General features: G+C 36.9%; 1 protein-coding gene across 2 annotated transcripts in view; it reads right to left on the bottom strand.

The window, feature by feature from the left end:
- The window catches only part of adarb1b (adenosine deaminase RNA specific B1b), a 186,758-nt gene that overhangs the window by 35,242 nt on the left and 128,805 nt on the right, over positions 1-22,711 (bottom strand). For both annotated transcript variants that reach the window (XM_039756429.1, XM_039756428.1), the window contains exons 4-8: positions 17,080-18,011; positions 15,074-15,188; positions 9,838-10,006; positions 8,275-8,426; positions 7,911-8,079 (exon numbers count right to left, since the gene is read on the bottom strand). In XM_039756429.1, the coding sequence (XP_039612363.1) occupies positions 7,911-8,079; positions 8,275-8,426; positions 9,838-10,006; positions 15,074-15,188; positions 17,080-18,011 (1,537 nt within the window). The remainder of the gene's footprint in view (positions 1-7,910; positions 8,080-8,274; positions 8,427-9,837; positions 10,007-15,073; positions 15,189-17,079; positions 18,012-22,711) is intronic.

Genomic DNA, 22,711 nt, shown 5'->3' with positions numbered 1-22,711 from the left:
GGACTGATGAGACAAAAGTTGAACTTTTGGAAGGCAAATGTCCCGTTACATCTGGCATAAAAGGAACACAGCATTTCAGAAAAGAACATCATACCAACAGTAAAATATGGTGGTGGTAGTGTGATGGTCTGGGGTTGTTTTGCTGCTTCAGGACCTGGAAGGCTTGCTGTGATAGATGGAACCATGAATTCTACTGTCTACCAAAAATCCTGAAGGAGAATGTCCGCCATCTGTTTGTCAACTCAAGCTGAAGCGATCTTGGGTGCTGCAACAGGACAATGACCCAAAACACACCAGCAAATCCACCTCTGAATGGCTGAAGAAAAACAAAATGAAGACTTTGCAGTGGCCTAGTCAAAGTCCTGACCTGAATCCAATTGAGATGCTATGGCATGACCTTAAAAAGGCAGTTCATGCTAGAAAACCCTCAAATAAAGCTGAATTACAACAATTCTGCAAAGATGAGTGGGCCAAAATTCCTCCAGAGCTGTAAAGACTCATTGCAAGTTATCATAAGCGCTTGATTGCAGTTATTGCTGCTAAGGGTGGCCCAACCAGTTATTAGGTTCAGGGGCAATTACTTTTTCACACAGGGCCATGTAGGTTTGGATTTTTTCTCCCTAAATAATAAAACCATCATTTAAAAACTGCATTTTGTGTTTACTTGTGTTATATTTGACTAATGGTTAAATGTGTTTGATGATCAGAAACATTTTGAGTGACAAACATGCAAAAGAATAAGAAATCAGGAAGGGGGTAAATAGTTTTTCACACCACTGTATATATACATACATATATATATATATATATATATATATATATATGTGTGTGTGTGTGTGTGTGTGTGTGTGTGTGTGTATATATATATATATATATATATACACACACATATACACACACAGTGGAACCTCGAGATACGAGTTTAATTCGTTCCAGCACTGAGCTTGTATAGCAAATTTCTTGTATCTAGAACAAACTTCCCCATTGAAAATAATGGAAATCCAATTAATCCGTTCCGCACTCCCAAAAATATCAACATAAAAATCAATTTTCCTAACAAATAACACTGATAAATAATATATACAAGTGGAACATCGGTTTGCAAGTAACTTGATTTATGAGTGTTTTGCAAGACGAGCTAAATTTTTTAAATTAATTTTGACTTGATAAAGCGAGCGATGTCTTGCAATACAAGTAGTATCGCTACACTTTGTCTGCTGAGCGTCATGTGAGCATAACTGAGCTGATGGTTCTTCTCTCTCGTGCGCATCTCTCTCTCCTTATCTCGCTCGCTCGCGCACGCGTCTCTCTCTCTCTCTCTCCTTATCTCTCTCTCTCTCTCCTTATCTTTCTCGCTCGCATCTCTCCTTATCTCTCTCGCATCTCTTTCACTCGCCCTCTCGCTCACACGCCTCTCTCTCTCTCTCTCTCTCTCCTTATCTCACTCGCGCACGCGCGCCTCTCTCTCTCTGGCAATCGTCTCCTATTCTCCATCTGCATGTCCGCGATATTTTTGGATACACTTATACAGCGAACTGCTACAGCGAAACAATGAAATCACAAGCGCACAAACGCGTAGATCCTCACGCTACGAGAGAACAAAGAACACTGAGTGAGCTGATGGGCTGGCAGCGTCAGCTTGGGTGAATCCCTGAGTCGAGGCGGATCGGGAAACGCGTCACGCATAACCACAGCCTGACTCGTGGCTCGTTATGCGAGCCAATGCTCGTATTTAGATCCGAATTTTTCGCTCATACTTTCCTCCTAACTTGAATTTCTCGTATACAGAGGTGATCGTATCTAGAGGTTCCACTGTGTGTATATATATATATATATATATATATATATATAAATATAAATTGTATTTTTTTAAAGATTTTTAAGCACAAATATAGTTAATTACACCATAGAATGCACAGTGTAATAGTAAACTAATGTAAAAATATTGAATAACACTGACACAAACACCCAGGCTCCCTGCTCAGCTGCACGTGCAGGCTCGCTCTCCCTCTCTCTCTCTCTCTCCAGCACGCAGGCTCGCTCGCCCTACCTCTCTCTCCAGCATGCAGGCTCACTCGCCCTCTCTCTCTCTTTCTCCAGCACGCGAGCCCGTGCTTTCTCTCTCTCTAACATTGCAGCAGTTCGCGCTATAGTCTTGCAAGCAGATCACTAAATAAACACTTTTTTTAATGAGTTTTAAGCACAGGGGGGAAAAAAATGAACATTTGAACAAATCCGAACTTTATTTAAAAACCAACCACAAGCAACCAAGAAAGTAACATTACAGGTGTTTTCACTATAGCCTTGCAACCGATCACTGTATAAACACTTTTTTTTAATGAGCTTTAACCACAGGGGAAAAAATGGAACATTTGAAAAAACTGTAATTTAATAAACCACCAAGAAAAGTAACATTGCAACAAATCACGCTACTAAGCACTCACTGTAAACACTTTTTTTTTAATGAGTTTTAAGCACAGTAACACTGCAATAATTCATGCCCACGAACCGAAAAATGAACATTTGAAAAATCTGTAATACAAAAACAATAAACCACCAAGAAAACTAACCTTGCATGCGTCGAGTTCTGGCATGAAGTGAGGAGGAACTGGGTGGAGAGGAGGTTACAGTTTTGAGGGAGAGTCTGGCTCTGCGATGGTGGGATGTTTTCCTTCAGGTGTTTTTTCTCTTGTGATTTCTTGGGTTTCTGGTGTTTTTAGCTGTTTAGCTGGTGGGAGCGAAAGCCTCATGCAGCCAATCCAAAAACAAAGTATTTGTGACCCAACCCTTCGTGTTTGCCCTCCACATTACTGGCAGTCTGGCTTTGTTTACATTGTGCTGCTTGAAAGCACGAGGGTTCTCAAATTGGTAAATGAGTAAACTGGTAAACAGTTTTTCCACCTTTTCCAGCACGTGAAGCCTCTGCCTGGTTAAAGCTGTAACTCCTTTTACAAAATCAGCTGCTTTAATAGATTCTTTCTGCTTTAGAATTGTCGAAATCGTAGGTTTTGACTTCTTGTACTCGGCGGCAAGATCAGTAACACGAATGCCACGCTCATACTTTTCAATAATTTCTTTCTTTACTTCAATTTTCTGCAAAACTTTCTTTTCACCACTCTTCACTTGCTTAGAAGCCATGGTTAACTGCAAAAGCACACGAAATACTGTAGAGCACAAAGAGATCACAAGAAAAGCACACACGTCTGACTGAGAACCATGAACAGGGAGCGGCGCAACACGTGCTTAAATACAGTAATCGGCGCGTACGAACCGGAAGGGAAATGAAATAGAGCACAAAGAGTTCACAGCGAAAGCATGCATGCAAAATACCAGCGCTTCGCAGCTGAGAAGTAGTGTGTTAAAGAAGTTATGAAAAAGAAAAGGGAACATTTTAAAAATAACATAACATGATTGTCAATGTAATTCTTTTGTGACTGTTATGAGTGTTGCTGTCATCAAGGATTTTATTATCATTATTTCTTTCAATCAGGGTCGTATTTGGAGGATGTGTTGTGTTCAAGTTACATTCCGTGTTTGTCAACCGTTATAAAGATAGCAGGTTTCATTCATCGATTCCTTTCTTACTGCATCAATAAACAGCTCGTCTTCCTCTTTATTTAAGACATCACACACTGCATGCACAGGTTTTTTTTACACTGTCTTCCTTTAGCTGGACATTGACTTTTTCCACCATGTGCTTTGTTTCCACAGTAGCTGCACTTATGAATATGCTTGTATGCGTCACTCGCTTCATATTCTTTTGCTGCCTTCTCAATTGTGCAATGCGTTTTTTGTTCAGCGCTCTTTGGAGCTGTTGCTTTTTGTGTGTGTACTGCGTTCAAAGTCAGTTCACGTGAGCCATTCGGACTACATGCATCGAAGGTTCTCAGCTGTGCTTGTGCTATCTCATGCAATGTCCACGGCTTTATTTAATGTTAGCTAAGACCTGGCACTTAAAAGTTTCTCTCGCAGTTTTGCTGACTTTGCGCCAAACACCACCCTGACCATCTCATCTTCGTTTCCATAAGCACAGCCCTAAACCCGCGAATATTTAGCAGTAGAGTGTTTCTATTGGATTGCCGCTGACGGACAACCTTATATGGGCAGGCAGTCAATTACGTGGGAGGCGTGACGATGAGAGACGCAACTCCACCTCACACGGCGACCGAGCTGCAGGCTATGGCCAGTATATATGTACATAGGTAGGTTCCAGTTATGACTGTTACGTGTAGAATTTCGAAATTAAACCTGCCTAACTTTTGTAAGTAAGCTGTAAGGAATGAGCCTGCCAAATTTCAGCCTTCTACCTACACAGGAAGTTGGAGAATTAGTGATGAGTGAGTGAGTGAGTCAGTGAGGGCTTTGCCTTTTATTAGTATAGATTGTGGTGGTGGTGCTTTGAAGGCACATTATGTCGAGAAAAAATTAAAACATTTACTGCTGCTTTTACCTGGTGTCTTGGACGTTTGTCTATTGGGTTTGAGAAGCGACAGCACCCTCTGGTGTCACAATATATATATATATATATATATATATATATATATATATATATATATATATATATATATATATATATATATATACATATAGATATATATACATACACACATATATACAGTAATCCCTCCTCGATCGCGATGGTTGCGTACCAGAACCCCCCCGTGAAAGGTGAAAATCCGCAAAGTAAAAACCATACGTTTATATTGTTCTTTTTATATTGTCACGCTTGGGTCACAGATTTGCACAGAAACACAGGAGGTTGTAGAGACAGGGTCATTAAAACACTGCAAACAAACATTTGTCTCTTTTTCAAAAGTTTAAACTGTGCTCCATGACAAGACAGAGATGACAGTTCCGTCTCACAATTAAAAGAATGCAAACATATGTTCCTCTTCAAAGGAGTGCGCGTCAGAAGCAGAGAATGTCAGTGAGAGAGAGAGAGAAAAGCAAACAATCAAAAATCAATAAGTGCTTTTAAGTATGCAAAGCACTGCCCTGGCAAAGCCGCCGCAAGGAAGGGAGCAATGTGAAGGCAGTCTTTCAGCATTTTTTAGAGGAGCGTCTGTATCCTCTAGACCAGTGTGCTAACAGCCCCTCTGCTCACACCCCCTCCGTCAGAAGCAGAGAATGTCAGAGAGAGTGAGAGAGACAGAGAAAAGCAAACAATCAAAAATCAATACGTGCTGTTCGAGCTTTTAAGTATGCAAAGCACCGCACAGGAAGCATATTGAGTATCATTGAGGAGTTTTATTTAATATGTAATACGTGCTCTGACTGGGTGGCTTCTCAGCCATCTGCCAATAGCGACCCTTGTATGAAATCAACTGGGCAAAACAACTGAGGAAGCATGTACCATAAATTAAAAGACCCATTGTCTGCAGAAATCCACGAACCAGCAAAAAATACGTGATATATATTTAGATATGCTTACATATAAAATCCGCGATGGAGTGAAGCCGCGAAAGTCGAAGCGCGAATCAGCGAGGGATCACTGTAGTATATATATTGCAACAAGACAAATAGGGGGCATGCCAGCCACCCAACCCGACACAGACAGTCATTAGAGGCACACTTATAAAAACACAAGTTTTCTATTCTCTTTTCTTCATGTGTGAGCAACGCCTTCCTCGTTCCCAAAGGCACAACACAGTCCCAATAAGCACAACAGTACACACTACTTATAATAAATCTTCTCTTCTCCTCCACTCTTCTCTGGCAAGCTTTGTTGCTCTCATCCTGACTCTTGCTCCCAGAGTGGTGGCTGCTGGCTCCTTATATAGTCCACTCGGAAGTGCTCCAGGTGTTTGACGACCCATTTCCAGCTGCACTTCTGGGTGTTGCCGAAGAACCGCCCACATGGGCTCAGGAACCACTGCAGCGCCCCTGGTTTCCAACAGGGTTGTTGAGAACTCCACTCCCATGGAGCCCTGCTGGAATCCGAGGCACCACTGCCACCCACGGGGCCTGGCATCTAGCGCCCCGGGGGAGGTGCTGATCAGTCCATGCTTGTTCCCTCGGACCATATAAAGAAGAGGCGTCCCGGCCAGGCAAGGGCCACAATAACTCCACTGCAATCTCTCCTAGACATCTCCATGCTTCCACAGGTATGTCATCTGGACCAATGGCCTTTCCATTTTTCATCCTCTTCAGAGCTGTCCTTACTTCCTCCTTGCTAATCCGTTGCACTTCCTGATTCACCATCTCCACATCATCCAACCTCTTCTCTCTCTCGTTCTCTTCATGCATCAGCCTCTCAAAGTGCTCCTTCCATCTGCTCAACACACTCTCCTTGCTTGTGAGTACGTTTCCATCTTTATCCTTTATCACTCTAACCTGCTGCACATCTTTCCCAGCTCGGTCCCTCTGTCTAGCTAATCAGTACAGGTCCTTTTCTCCCACCTTAGTGTCTAACCTCTCATACAACTCATCATACGCCTTTTCTTTAGCCTTCGCCACCTCTCCCTTCACCATGCACCTTATCTCCTTGTACTCTTGTCTACTTTCTGCATCTCTCTGACTATCCCACTTCTTCTTTGACAGCCTCTTCCTCTGTATACTCTCCTGTATTACCTCATTCCACGACCAGGTTTCCTTTTTCTCCTTCCTCTTTCCAGATGTCATGCCAAGCACCCTTCTTGTTGTCACCCTTACCACATTTGCTGTAGTTTCCCAGCTGTCTGGTTACTCTTCACTGCCACCCAGTGTCTGTCTCACCTCCTCCATAAACTCGACCTTGCAATCTTCCTTTTTCAACTTCCACCATTTGATCCTTGGCTCTGCCCTCACTCTCTTCCTCTTCTTAATCTCCAATGTCATCCTACAGACCACCATCCTATGCTGTTTAACTACACTTTCCCCTGCCACCCATTTGCAGTCTTCAATCTCCTTCAGATCAACTCTTCTGCATAGGATGTAATCTACCTGTGTGCATCTTCCTCCACTCTTGTACGTAGCCCTATGTTCCTCCCTCTTTTTAAAATACATATTCACCACAGCCATGTCCATCCTTTTGGCAATCCACTATCCTCTGACCTTCTTCATTTCTCTCCTTGACACCATATCTACCCATCACCTCCTCGTCTCCACTGTTCCCTTCACCAACATGCCCACTGAAATCCGCTCTAATCACCACTATTTGTCCCTTGGGTACACTGTTCATCACTTCATCCAACTCACTCCAAAAATCTTATTTCTCACCCATTGCACACCCAACTTGTGGGGCATATGCACTAATAATATTCATCATCACACCTCCAATTTCCAACTTCATAATCATTACTCTGCCTGACACTCTTTATACCTCCAAAACACTCTTGACATACTGTTCCTTCAGTTATTTATATATATATATATATATATATATATATATATATATATATATATATATACAGGTATGTGTGTGTGTGTGTATAAATATATAAAAATTAATAAGTGAAGACTTGAACTTGTTCTAAACTTTTGAATATTGTAGCTTAACTAAGGTATGCTATTCTCACCCTAATAAACATTTTTAATTGCTTGGATAACCAACACTCCTATACTAGATGCAAAAATGTTGCCATTCATAACCAATAAATACTTCTCTCAGGTATGACTTCTAAAACAATGTAATATTTTATATCAGTTACTGTCATGGGAAAATTCTCTCCTAAACATTCTGCTGTGTTACACCAATAACTAATAAACCAAGGTTACTTAGGAATAGACTTCTAGGATAGAGGTATTTGGATAACAACTACCTGTAGAGGTCAACTTACAAAAATTTGAATATAGGTTCAGAGCACTGTAACAAGGGTAATTTAAAATTTATTGAGCTATCTTAAGTTGTCCTTTCAAAACCATTCTTACACCATTCAACAATTTAAGTAATGCAAATGCAACCCACGATACAGTTCAAAGTAATAACTAACCTTGCAATCTTGTCACTGCAGGACATAGTTAACAACCTTTCACCTTGTAGCACTCCATCCCATGTCTGAATAGTGTTACTCGACCGCACTGGAATGGTTCCTTCACCAGATTCAATTTTTGTTCGAAGCTGTCCACGTGCTTTCCTATTTGGGTGTCTGTCTCCTTGGTCTGTCAATGCAAAAAAAAAAAATAAATAAAAATCAAATATTGCATTTATAATATATTGATTTCTAATTGTTATGCTTAAAATAACAGGTTGATTTTTTTTTTTACTTTTCAAAACTTAAAAGCTATCATCTGACATTTTCTGAGAAGGTAAATGTAGACCACAAAAGTAGTAATTAGTGGCAGTAAGAGTCATACCTTCAACTCCAGCTTCATGAGGGGAAAAAATCCTGGCATCTCCACAAGGTGATGTACTGATATAAAGGTGAAACTGCACATTGTCCTTAAGTTTGTAGCCACATTTCTCAGACTTTACAAATATAGACTTTTGATGTTCCTCTTTGCTGTTGCTGGAAGATAATAAAATAATAAAATTGTTAGAGTAGGGCTTTGAAATTTTGCATGCACTGATTTTGTACACCACTTTGTGGTGTTTGACATTAAACACTGTACTCAAAGACAGACAGTGCTGGGCTATTTGCTGTGCTATGTCAACAGGTTATGTATCATATCAGAGAAATATGAAGAAGGAAATTAAATTATATCCACCAACACAGTATCATAATTGACTGTTGATCGATTTCCCAGCTACCATGTGTAATTTTAGAAGCCATTTTGATGATAAGGAGGGCTAAAGCGTCTACTAGTAGTGAAAAACATAATTTAGGAAATAACCCTGAATGGAATACCAGCCTACTAGTAGACGCATTCAAGGTCATATCTGTGCATGCCCAAAAAATGCCAGTTTAGAATCTGTATGTTGCGTACTTTGTGATGTAGAAGAAACTGGAGTTTACCATCAAAAGAAACCGAGAAAATTAGCAAACTCTTAACAAACAGTGATTAACTCAGGTAATAAACACTGATGTCTGGAACTATATGGCAGCCTAACAAACCACTATATCTCTCTTTTGGTCAATCAAAGGTTTTTATTAACTTTTCTGCACACTACACTAAATAATTTATTGAGCTGGCAGAAGGCTTGTACAGTACAGTAACATACAGACATGTAATTACTGGCAATATAAAAAAGCAACAATCTGGTAAATTGAAGGGCTACTTTAAAGGGTCCAAAATAACCAATTCCATTACGTTCATTTGAAATTTATTTGAACCATGGCAGATTACTTCAAATTATTGCATAATATTGTAGTGAATTTTGAAAGACCATTTCATGAGTTGTATCTGTAAGCAGAGGAAAGTCTATGACAAAAAAAAGAATCCCAAGTATGCTGCTTCTTTAATCTGTTTGGGAGTTGAAGATCATCAAATGTAAAATTTTCAGGTGCAAAAAAATTTCTCAATAGTGGTCTTAGCTCAGTCCAAGTTACAACAGGGTCAGCTGCTTAACTACACTAGCTGATTTAGCACAGCCATGCCTGGTATAAATCTGACTAACAGAAGTGAAGCTGTCAGCACCTAGTTTTTAGATGTACATCAAGCCATACTCTAAATAATTTCCTACAAATCTCTACAAATTTACTGAAGGCTGACTACATGAATTTCAAAGCAACTTCTAAGGTGTGGGACTACCAGTGAATGAAACACAGAACCATATTATCTACTATAAATGAGGAATGCATTAGGAACTATCTAGGGATTGGCTGGCCCCTTTTGCCTTGACTAAAATGGGTCTGTGTCAGAATAGCAGGAAAGGGAATGCTGACATTGCATTTCACAGTAAACAATAGCCCTTTCTTTACAAAAATCAAAGAAAGTGCACTTTTTTTTAAAACTCGAACAGAACATTACTTAACTTACCTAAGAAAATGGTCCAGCTGGATATACAGATATCTGACCAGTGACCGCCGGGCAATAATTTCTGCATGGCAATCATTCAGGGCCAGCCCACGGTCACTCATATATTCCCCATTTATACACTTTGTGCCTGTGGACACACAGATGACCTGAGCATCTTTTACATCAGTACCTGAAATAATGTAAGAGATATGTCACACATAGATACATAATAAATAAAACAGTGATAAGTACCTGTGTACTTATGAGCATACAGGTATGATATTTGCATACCACAAAATAACTATATACCAACAAACACTATCGATCATATTTGTATATTTATAAGACAAAGAAAGAAATGATTGTGGTCATCAATGTATATACATTATTACTATTCATGTTAGATGTTTCAAATACAAGTGAAAAGCAGGATCCAAGTCTGGAAAGAACAACTAATCTCCCATAGAACATACTTACACAAACACCAACACTCACTCATACCAGGCCAATTTACAGTCACATTCACCTCTTCTGGATATATATGTAAGCATACTTACAGGTCACTTTGAACCCACCAGTGCTCCTTTCAAACAGGTAGTTACGTGGATGCAACTGTACACTTAAGGATGCAGACATGGTCAAAGTGTGGTCAAGAGGTTTAGTTTCTGTTCAACCAAATACTAGAGCGGTCAAAAAATGTGAGATATGAGCATCTTGATAAAAGCTGCCCTTCTAGGCTTTTAAGACACTACATTCTCCAGAGTTCAGAATGATGCATAGCAGTGATATGGTTTGTGGGTGAAAATACCTTGTTAAGGATAAAAGTCCAAGAGGAATGGATCAGATCTTTCAAACTAATGTAAAGGATACAGCTATTCAAATAACAACTGTTTTCAACAGAATGGGTATAAATGCACAAAGTACTACATGACTACTGGAGCAGTAGAAAAAGAAGATCACTTTAGGTTCTGCTACTATCAGAACAGTAAGATGACTCTGCAGTGGACACAAGATCACTAAAATTCAATGACTGAAGACTGAAAATGTCAACTGGTCTCAGAAATTTAAATATTTACTGTGTCATCCTGATAGAATACCCACGATTTGGAGCAAACTGCATGAATCCCACTTGCATTAATGTACATCACTTTCCATTATTTACCCTTTTCAGATAGATAAATTTAGCAGGATAATGCACCATGTCACAAAGCACACATCATTGCAAGTTGGTTCTGTTGCTTATATCTTTTTTATTGTACACTAGACTAGAACTGCTCACAATATGCTAGAAGAAGACTCTCCATATTGTGTTGTATAGCTTAGCTTCTCTTTCTAATTGACACATTATGTTTTGTAACCTAACATCTTTTAGGCCTTCTTTATTATTGCTATACACTGTCTGGATGTGGAAAGCAAGAAGACCACCATGACTCCTAAGTACTTTTCATAAGCTGTGTTTTTCAGCTTCAACAATGTACAGACTCTAGGGTACCCACCATACCACCTAGTTTAGTTTTATCCACAAATCTAACCAGTTTGTTAGTTACACTTTAATCAAGATTATTTGCATAAATGAAGAAGAGCATTGGTGAAAACACCACCATTAGTATTGCTTGAAAATCAAAACAAATAATATTGTATGTGCTTTTGTTGATTCCTCATTGAATTCTATCATATTATTATTTAATTGGTAACAAGGTTTAACCCCTGTAATCAATGCATGGTCTTAAACCACCATCATTCTTCTTGACAAAAAAAAAAAATGCCGCCACCTGCTATTGGACTTATGGATGGTACAATAAACCCATTAGCTAAGTTTTCCTTAATGTATTCTATAGTTTTAATTTGTTTAAATGCACATATTTTCCATTTGGGTATGCAAGCATTAGGCACCAAATCTATTGGACAATCACAGTAATTCCTATGTGGTGGTAACTCTTGTGATAATTGTTAATTGAATATATCATGGCATTCTGTATATTGTATATACTGTAAATAAGTGCAATAGTTTTGTATGCTAACTTCCAAACAACTTTAAAAACATATGAACTCCTTTCCTTATTTTTTTTTATTTCCCCAATTGATACATGGATTGTGCCTTTGCAGCAAAGGTATATTCAGAATTAGTTGAAAGACTGATGATTGAATAACAAAAAAGGATATTGTTTCTATATCAAATAGACCAATTTGATGTTTTATGGGAGGATAAATAAGTCTTACTGATCAACTACCAATGGACTCTCCATCTATTGACACTACCTGAGGTTTATACTTCAAAGAAACAGTACAGATGCCAAACTCCTTTAATAAGGTTCCACTAATAAAAGTTTCAGCTGCTCCACAACCAGTAACAGCAAATACTTTGTATATAACTGCAAGTACAAAAAAATAAGTTATTTCAAAGTGTCTGGTTCCCTACTCACCTTTCCCACACTAAAAGGCTCTTTAGCTTTTACTTCATTTTCTGTAGCACTCACCTTAGCTTTCTTACTTCTTTAGCTAATGATACAATAGAATAAAAAAAAGGCCAGACGCTAAGCTAGTTACTTGTTCTTTTAAACCTTATACCTCTCTCTGTAATTTCCTCATTTCTCAACCAACCGCCTACTTATCTAGGTCTCTCATATTGAGAGTCGAGATTTTGTGAGAAGGTGTGTTAAAGTTTTCAAAGTGAAAAGACTGGGAGAAAAGAAGTAGTACAAAGTGTTTAAGTCAAAACTGGAAGTCAGAAACACAATTGACAGGGGTCAAAATGTTAACCAGAAATCCAAGTCAAAAAGGGTAATAATCAATAAGTCAAAAACCAAAAGAAGTGCAACAATCACACTCCATAGTAGTTATTAACCAATCTCTGATATTGAGGAATGGCCTGGAGTGACTTTAATACTAGTATCCCAACAAAGTCATCACTGTGCCGTCCCAATGGTTTATGGGATTGTTTTCATAGAAACAGGTGACACAAACACTCCCAAAACCGCGATGCCGAATGGCAAAACAAACAGCATCGAGACTGCTGCTAAAAAAAATCATAAATTTTATATAACATTTCCAAGCAAGAAACTAATAACAGAAATCTATCTTCTGTGTATGAAAGCCCCCAAACACATAATTTACAAAAACACATAGAATTTGGGACAAAATATAGAAAATGTCAATCATAATATTCTTGTGGTGAAGCCTGTTCCAGGTAAGCTAGGGAAGGTTGTAGCCTGGCTTTTGGGGCTTACTTTAGAGGCCCCATACCCTTTTGGCCATGTCTGGAACTCATCATGACAATTAGGTTAATTAGCAAATTGACACAAGTCATCATTGGTGACTAGGTTTTCTCTTGTTCCTCATCCCACACATCTAATTATGAAGGCCATCTCTGGTACCATGATCATATTCGTTAAGCCCAATTCTCTCATTATAAGATGCAACATTTGTTTGTTGGATAAGATGGCTTAGCTGCCTTCTTTCATGAGTGCTTTCACATTTCTTTGATTTCAACTAAATGTACAGTACTGATTCAAGCAGGACATGGACCAATGTTCTGCCAGCAAATGTGAAGCATCTATAACATTCTATAACTCTAATTAAGTATGTACCCAGTAATGCTGGAGAACTTAGGAAGTTTAAAGAAAATAGAAACATTGTTAGTCATAATTACTACTCTTTTTTAAATATAGACCTTTCTGTTTGTGCTTTTGTTTGTAATGAGTGCAGAATGGGTGGAAGATGACGCTATTAAAATGGAGACATATGATTCTGAATAAAATTCCTATCCTTAGTTACTGGGGCTCACTTCTGCCACAGGGTGAAAGCTCATTAATACGGAGCTACAGCCATTATTTCACCATACTGAGAGCAGCTAGTTAAGGCCATTTGGACATGTTCAGAATGTCCCTGCAGTTCAGTATGTTGCAAGTGTGGTATGGAAATGTGGACTAAAAACAAATGAGAGAATGGTCACTTTAAAAAACTTTACCCCTAATAATCATTACATTGAAGGTGTCAGAAAATGTTTAGGATGAGGCAATATGATAACACCCACTATTGTTGTCTATTGCTGCAACTGACTTGAATGTTACTCAATTGCACTAGTTCCTCAAGTATTTTTGTAACTGTTGTTTAAGGTTAACTGGTCATCTTTACTGCTTTTCCACTACTCAGGACTCCAGGATTTATGTAAACTTCTGGCACTTCTTAGTAGAACCTGTTAGATCAAGTTTATTTTCAACTATCAAGTTATATTAAAATCCACATCTGACTTGAAATAGATGTACTGCATTTAAAAAAAACACTATGGTAATTGCTATTATTGTTCAAAATTGATCAAAAATGTGAAATGGGGTGCTCAGGGACAGATGGAAACAATTGACAGTTGATAAGCCACTGGGAGTTAAGGTTAAAACAGAGATCAGCAATCAAAAAATACAGTAGCCATAAGAACATAGAAAACACAAACAGAAATAAGAAAGCTTGACAAAATGGAGTCAAAATGTAATAAACAGTCACACATAAAAAAGGGAAACTTAAATAGATAAATAAGTATGGGTGAAAAGGAACACTAACAGAATGAGAAGAATAACAAAAACCTGTTTCAGTACTACTCATTAGTTACACTGTAGCTGCATCTGCTTAGCAGCCAAAGATGAACAAAACCATAATCACAGATATCAATGAGAAAGGTTAAAACAAATTTCAGACACTGAACATTTTTTTTTTTTTGCAAAAAGTAAAAACAAAACAAAACAAAAAAAAAGATACAACTTAAGTAATGAAGGAGTGGTAATGTGTCACATGTTGGTCAGATATGCAAGTTTGAAGTTTGGTGTACAGTAATCTGTCTACATGACAATCATATTACTACAAACTTGCTCTCTTAAAAACTGCAAAAGTATGTTTCACACAGATACACAATTCTGAAAAACTAAGGAACATACAGTATTTTCATTTTGACCTTACCTTTACATCAAAGAGCACATAAGCCAACTTGTAAAACATTTACTAAGTATGTGCAATACTTAGTAGTAGAAACAACTTAATGAATACATAGCTGCTTGATTGTTATGTAAGGTTTAATGAAAAATTGCTGACAAGTGCATTGCTTATTTTTTTTCTTCACCATTGAGGAAAGAACAACATGTATTAATGGAAAAGGGAACATTTTATTATATGGAGGACCACAAAAAGAGAAGGGTTTTAACATGTTTAATTTCCCTGTGACTTGCTAGCCATTGTAAATATCAGAACACGCACATGAGCATATTCTTACCTGTTGTCATGACAACCCCAGCCAGGACTTTCCTCCTTGCATGGGGTGATGTGAAGTTGTCGGTAAGTTCACTGAATTTATCCACAACAAGACGAGACACTGAATCTGCTAGAACCTGAAGCAAGAAATAATTTCATGATACCTTTAAACATGGATTTTAAATGACAACTTTCCCAACAATATAGTATTACTGCTTTGTTTAAGAGGCACATAAATTGATAGATTCAGAATTCAATTCAATTTTCCACTGCTCCTTGCTTCTGTTTCCAGGACAACTTGCATTTTGAATTCAAAACATCACCCCGATAGTTTTACTGTGCCCATTTGCACAAGCTGGCACTATAAATTTGCCTGAAGCTAATCCGATGAACTTATAGCCTCAATAGAAAATGTAATTAGATTTTACAGTGAATTAAAATCTGCTGTAGTTGGGATTTTTTGATAATAGAAAAGCACTATTAACATTAAAAAAAATCCTTTCTAGGCAATAGAAAATGACCTTTGTCCACTCGTTGATTCTTAGCAGCTCTTTAGTGGTGAAGCAAGTTGTTCGGCACTTGAATGTCATTCAATTTAAAGAAAGCAATTTCATGGACGAAAAAAACAAACTCAAGTTACTTGGATTCTCCATTGTCCATTCATCCTTTACTGTTAACAATCCTATTCTTTTTATGGAAATGGAAATTTTGGAGGTACACATACAATATCATCAAAAAAGAACAAGTTATTATTGTGGTAGCAAGCTATCTTGTCCCTGGAATAACAAAGTGAAATGAATGCCATGTCCTGTCTAAGAAGGAGGCAGATCTTAATGGCTTACTGGAGCTGAAGATTTACTAGGAAGTAGTGCATAATGTTAACACTGTGCCCAGACTTTCCCACTTCTAAACACTATGACCTTTATACTACAGTTTTAAAAAGGGCTGCACACAATATTGTTTGTGAAGACTTAACAATTAATTGGAATATATAATGAGCTAATTTCAGCATTTTGTGTGGTTGCACAGTGCATTTCTCCTATGTGTCAAAGCAAAAGATTAAAGTTTAAAAGGTAACAGTATTGAAATCTGAATTCTAATCCTAACTAAAAAAGACGGCTGCATAAGCACGACAAAACTGTTATGCATTCTGTTTTTAAGCTGCAACCAATTACACAAGCTGATCCTAATTAGCCTTGCTCAAATGCAATGAGGTATTAAATTCCAGTAATAAAAAAAAAAAAACTCCAGCTATTCCATCACCACACTATTCGGTTCATCTAATCAGTTCTGACTAAAACAGAGGGCACCTTGCTGCTCAGTTTAAAACTAAATTAAATAAATATTTAAGAATGAAGAACGAATTAGTCAATTAGATAAGTGCTGGTTCTGTCAAAATATTTGCACGCTAAATTAAACACGCTGCAAAAGAACAAAAACACACCGAGATAATCATATGAAGATGTGAGAGATTCCTAAGTGGTTAACCTCGCTATTAAATTTCACCTTCAAAAAATACTCTGGAATTTCATTCAATTCCTTCAAAAAAAAAAATCAGCATTTCAAATGATATGTACATTTGTGCTTTGCTTTATTTAATGTAACCATTTGATCACAATTTATAATCCATCAAAAAGTAAACAGCAGATCTAGCAGTTACTGTTCAATAAGCGCCACTTGATCTGAAGTGCCATATTACTGCGTATTGAACATTGTAGAAATGAAAAATAAGCATAGAAGTGCAGTCTTCTTTCAGGAAAGTCAAATAATGTAGGAACAGAAATCCCAATACAGTACTTTTTTCTCCTATACCAATACTATGGCAACATTAGCCTGTATAGCAATTACAATAGAAATGCCAAGAAATCAAGTATTAATGTTTTTGACAAAGTGAACTAATTATACATTCATTTTTCATTGTTTCATCAAAGTAAACAAGTTATTTCTTCACTTGCTATCTCTCCCTTTCTCGTTAGGTCAGCCTTGTTGAGCTAAAATGGCTGTTGCTCATGCACATGCTACTCTTACCTGAGGCAAATGAAGCTGAAGTCCTTCCCTAGGGATGGGCTGTCTTGATGGAGTCTGGTCAAGGTGCATATTAAACAGACTGGCGAGTGCTGCCTGAGCAGCACGGGCCTTTGCCAGTTTCTTGTTTCTTCCTGAGCCCTCAAATGTTTGCCCATCAACTGTCACTGACATTACAAAATTCTTAGCATGACTCTCGCCACTCTCTGAAACAAAGTCATACTTAAGGCCTGGGCGCAGTTCATTCAAGATCATGACAGGATTTTTTCCACTGGAAGGGGCATAAGCAGAGGTCAAGGAGAGTGGTGAATGGCTGTGGTTGGTTCCCCCTCCACCTGATGAGGGAAGGGGAAAGTCTTCTACAGAGCTGAAAGAACCATTTCCATTGGAGCCCAAGTAATAGGATTCATCCACTAGAGTGGGAGTTTCAAACCCGTTAAAAAGGGCATCAGGAAAGTCTGCCTGATCTGATGTGAAATCAGCATTTACAGTCAGTGTCCGGCCCATGGCCATATGAGCTTCTGAAGCATTAGGGAACTGTACAAAAGACCGTAGTGCTTTCTCTGCTGCATTTAGCTTAGCTTTCTTTTTTGTTGGGCCTGATCCTTCAAAAATCTGTCCATTGACTTCGACAGTCATAACAAATACTGGGGCATGAACAGGCCCAGTCTGTGACTGAAGCTTGTACTGTAAACCTGGTTTGATCTCATTCAGTTGCATTAGGGCATTTTTTGGTAAGACAGGGCCCGGTGTTTTCTTGCGTTTCTTGGGACGGAACTTGGAATGCACATGACCATTATTGCCTTCCTCAAGTGGCCGTTTCCTGCTGCTGTTGCCGCCACCTCCATTTGGAAGCTGAGCCCCCTCGCCTGAAGTCTCCTTTGAAGAGAAGTTGTCCAGGTTGCGGTTTTCTTTAACATCTGTGCTGCATGAACCTGCGATGCCCAGAAAGAGTAACTTACAATGCCTTCGTTGCAGGATCTTGTAAATGTAAAATTTAAAGATTCCTTTATCTCCCTTTGTAACTGAACAAGTGATGTGTGTTCCTTAAACTAGAGAAGACACTGTCTGATCTTTCCTCCTTTTAAATGTCTTCCCTGATAGCCTCTGGCTTATATTCATCTTCTTAACTATTTCTAGAATATTTAAATAGGTTTTGTATTTATACAAAAAAAACAAAACAATTTTGTAAATTACTTTACATATTTTATAACAGCTTTTCAGATTTATTTTTTGGGTTTTGAGCTATTTCTTGTTAATTCACAAAACAGCTAGCTACTAGACATTCAATTTCCATGATATACTTTTAAGAGCTTATTGAATAATGCATGATATTAAACATTTACAAACATACACTTACAAAAACCAGTTGTAACCAAATATTTCCCCCCAAGTAGGCACTGCGTGGCAGTATTAATAAATCTTTGCAAAAATGTGTAAGTGATAAAGTGAAAGATTAAGGAAAGGCAAATGGATCAGTCATGTCAACCCAAGAATTATTTTTGTTGTTGTCATGAAATATTTTTTTTATAGACTGGGAACACAATGAAGAGAATAATGCTCAATACAGTATTGCCATTGGCAGCATCAAAATGTTTAAGCATCCTAAAATTTACTAGGGTAGGCAAAAAGCTCATTAAAGACTACTGTACAAGTGGCATGTTATTAGAGGCTTATATAATGACTAACATCTTACGTTTAAGATGCGGTGAATCTGTTTTTGAAAAAATCATTCTAACTGTACAGTTCAAAAATGTGAATGCTTGTTAATACTTTTTACTATTCAATACTTAAGGTAAATTGTGTACAATATATAGAAGGGCCATATATAGTAAGCAAACAATACCTCTTTCTTCACTTTATATATATGATTTTAAGTTGCTGGAGACTTGGGATCTCAGCATAATTAATAGACAATAGCACAAATATTTTCGTTTTGTCTGTTAAATTGGTCCTTATTGAACAGAAACAAAAAGTCTTTAAAAAGCTGAAATTTAAAAAAAAAAACAGGAAAAAGTCATTTAAATAAAAGCAAGAGAATCCAAAATGATTCATCTGAAAACAGCATGCATCACTTTCATAACTTCATAATGTACATTAGAATCTAACAATAAAACTAAACAACAGTAATTTCTTCATGAAGGTCATATTATTTTGCTTGGATTATCACTACAGTTGGCATCATTTGCATCAAACAGCATTTTAAACTGCTTGATTATGGCATTTGGAGGAAAAAAAATCAACATTCAAATGCAGAAGTGATTAGGTTACTGAGAATGACGGTATGGGGTGAAGAGCACTGGATTTAGCAAAAGGAATATATGAATAGCAGTACGCTCAGATATTGTACATAACGTGGCATCAAAAACTCATCAGAATTAAATTAAAATGATCTAACTAAATATAATAAGAATAATATATATTTTATATACATATATTTATACTGTTGATGTGTGTGCATGCATTTACATAAAGAAATCAAACATTTACAGCTGACTGTTTAAATTAAATAGTACAATTGTATAATTTATACAATATAATACTACCCTTTGTCTTTAATTGGATTTAATTGAAGGTGCCTTTGGAAGAACTCTTGGTAAACCAAATTATGCACTGCATCTTACTGGAAAGTAATATTTTGAATAGCAACATCTATATTAAGATAATTGATGCATGATACTGGTCAGTTTCTGTATTGTATTAAGTAAATAATTTGAAAGGAAGAAAGGAACACCACATCACTGTATCCTGTTCACAAAGCTGATGGAACGTTTACTAAATTTTCATTTATAACATCCTCCAGCAAAAGCTTGATAGGTTACTCCTTTCCGCGCTCGGAAAAATTAATACATTAAAAAGGGGAAAAAAAAAACAAAAAACAAAACAAACAAACAAACAAGATAACATTTCAAAGCAGCACAAGGTGGGAAATCTTGCAAGAAACAGCAAACAACCTCGTACAGACAGAGGAACCAAAGTGCAAGCAAGCAAAGGTTTGGTGAGAAAGGATGAGGAACAGAGCAGATAAAAATGATGCACTCCATATAGCATATAAGTTCATGACAGCCTGGCAATCAAACATGCTTCAATATTACTTTTCAATATTATTATTAATATTACATGCTTCTGTATTACTTTATAGAAACTTGCTGAAAATTGGTGCTTTTCACATATTCTAGGCTTTTTTTCTTATATGTTAATTGAAAATGTTTTCTGATGAAAACACTATTTAAATACTGTAATGTTAAAATAAAAATGAAAAATGAATCACTCATTTTGTGAAAAATACAAACAATGCAAGATACAATCCAAAATCATTACAGCCTATGTTTCTGATGTTATTAAACATAAAAGAAAAGCAGATTGGGTCTAAAATATGGACTAACAGTAGTCCTACTATTAAGAGTTCAGAATAGATACTCTTACAATGTAACACAAGTCTCACGGTCACAGATGCAGTAATCAGTGCTCTAACCTGATTAATCGAATTTGTGTTCACACCATGCCACAACAAAGTGAGTGCACAAACAAAGAAGCTGCCACTGATAGAATACCAGTTCACAACCAGAGTATACACAAATCAAACAGACCTCAGGCAATGTTTTCTATAGAGTTACCATGAGTGTTTACATTGTCTCCTTGTGACAACTTCAGTTTCATGTTCAACCGGCACCAGTGTTAAAGTCATTACAGTGTAAAAAAAAAAATGGCCTCAACAAAGATGCATTTGCAAAACAGTAAAAAGCAATGTCAATAACTTCTCGGCACTCTAAACCTGTTGTGGTGTAGCACAACTCCTTTACTTAGCATGCCGTTGTTCATTTGTGTGAAGTTGTATCTAAAAATTCACTAAAGTCTACAAATGGCTTTCAACACACTTTGCCTGGAACTGCCATTAAGTTTAATTGGATGCCGCCTGTCTGCATTCTGACTCCAGTGGTGTTTTTTTTTTATTAGTTTTTCCTTACCACTTAAGGCATTAACAGACATGTCTCTGCAGAGCCAAGCTCATTAAAGAGAAAAGAGCATGGAATGGAAAGCAGGCGCAAACCTTATATCCACATTTTATTTGAATATGGCGTTCCTGCTTCTGCACCAAATAAATAGGGTTATAAAAAATTATAATTTAAAACCATCTTTGGAATTTGCATTGTTAAATCAAATCTCAGACACGTGCACATAATGGTGTTTATCTTCTTTTTTTCTTTTTTTTTTTGCTGTTTTTGACTTAGCAGTGTATTAAGTGTTGTTTCATTGACATGAACTGAGATATGATAGTCTTGCATTAATTATGATTATTAAGATAATTGAATAACAAATGTAGATGAGCTTAATATGACGTAACATACATATGTATTTTTTTTCTTTTTCAACTAAAACACCTATACTGTAAGTGTGCACAAAATATATTCAAATATATAAAGTGTTAGTGCATGCTAACTGGATTTTTATTATTTTCCAGAAAGAATACATCAGTGTCTGAAACTTTGAAAGTAATATACTATTGTTCCTTCATCTGTACCCACCATCTTCTGAATTACTTACTATTCAGAATCGTTTGATGCTGATGTACAACAATTAGAAAATTAGGTGTTCTATCATTTAAAATTACAGAAGCTTGAATATTTACTATGAGAAGTATTTTTTTTTTTTTCAGTATATGGCATCCGCTTTGTCAATGCTGTACTCAAGTAGCACTATTTAAAATCATCATTGAACAAATTTAATCGGTGAAAGCCTTTCCACATTCATATTTATCTTCATCCCTATTAAATGTTAGGATAAAAATGGTGAAGATTAAGAAAATAAATCTAATGTGCTTTATCGTTGCCCCTGTTTATTTCTTCATTGCTTAAACCAGAAGAATATGTTTGAGAATGTAACAAATAAAAAGAAATCAAAATTTCACCACTGATTGACACCAAAATCAAATTAGTTTGTTACACAGTAGAGAAGTCATTATCCTGAAACTTGAAACATAAAGCTAATGAATTATATTTTAATAAAAGTACATAATCCAAATTAAAGCTATTTTTTTTCCCCCGGAGTTTAAACGCTTACAGAAAAGTTGTAACCTTGTGAAATATGACAATATTTATTTAATACAAACAAACATTTTGTTTGCCTTTGTAAACTCAAATCAGTTACTGGCTATGAATTTCCTTTATGATACTGCTCTCCATTAATAAATTATCCCACCAAACATGCAGATTGAATAAATTCTGCTTAGTTCCCATTATTTTCATGCAGTTGTGGCATATGATCTATGCTGCTCTCATATGCATTTGTTGTTGTTAATTAATTGTTCTATTTAAATATAGAATATCTCATTAGAAGTGAAAATAGACAGATGCAGTTATTATACGGCAACCAAATCACAAAGATAAAAAAAATTCTGAATTTTGGAGAGCAGTCTCTGCAAAAGTTGCTCAAATTAGTAAAAGATGTATGGTCTTTTCATCCTCTCTTAAAAAAAAACAACAGACGTGTAGTAAAAATAAACTCACTAGGAGTATGTATGATCAGGTATCACACTCCTCTGTACAGTACATTCATTCTGTTTTAGGACTACTGTATTAGTCAAGTACACAAAGAATAGTGCCTAAACCAGCACTCAGTGCAAGGCTGGAAGCTG

The sequence above is a fragment of the Polypterus senegalus genome, chromosome 6 (genome assembly GCF_016835505.1).
Source record: "Polypterus senegalus isolate Bchr_013 chromosome 6, ASM1683550v1, whole genome shotgun sequence".
In the NCBI taxonomy this organism is placed as follows: Eukaryota; Metazoa; Chordata; class Cladistia; order Polypteriformes; family Polypteridae; genus Polypterus; species Polypterus senegalus.
This window is presented reverse-complemented; position numbering and strand designations above follow the sequence as displayed.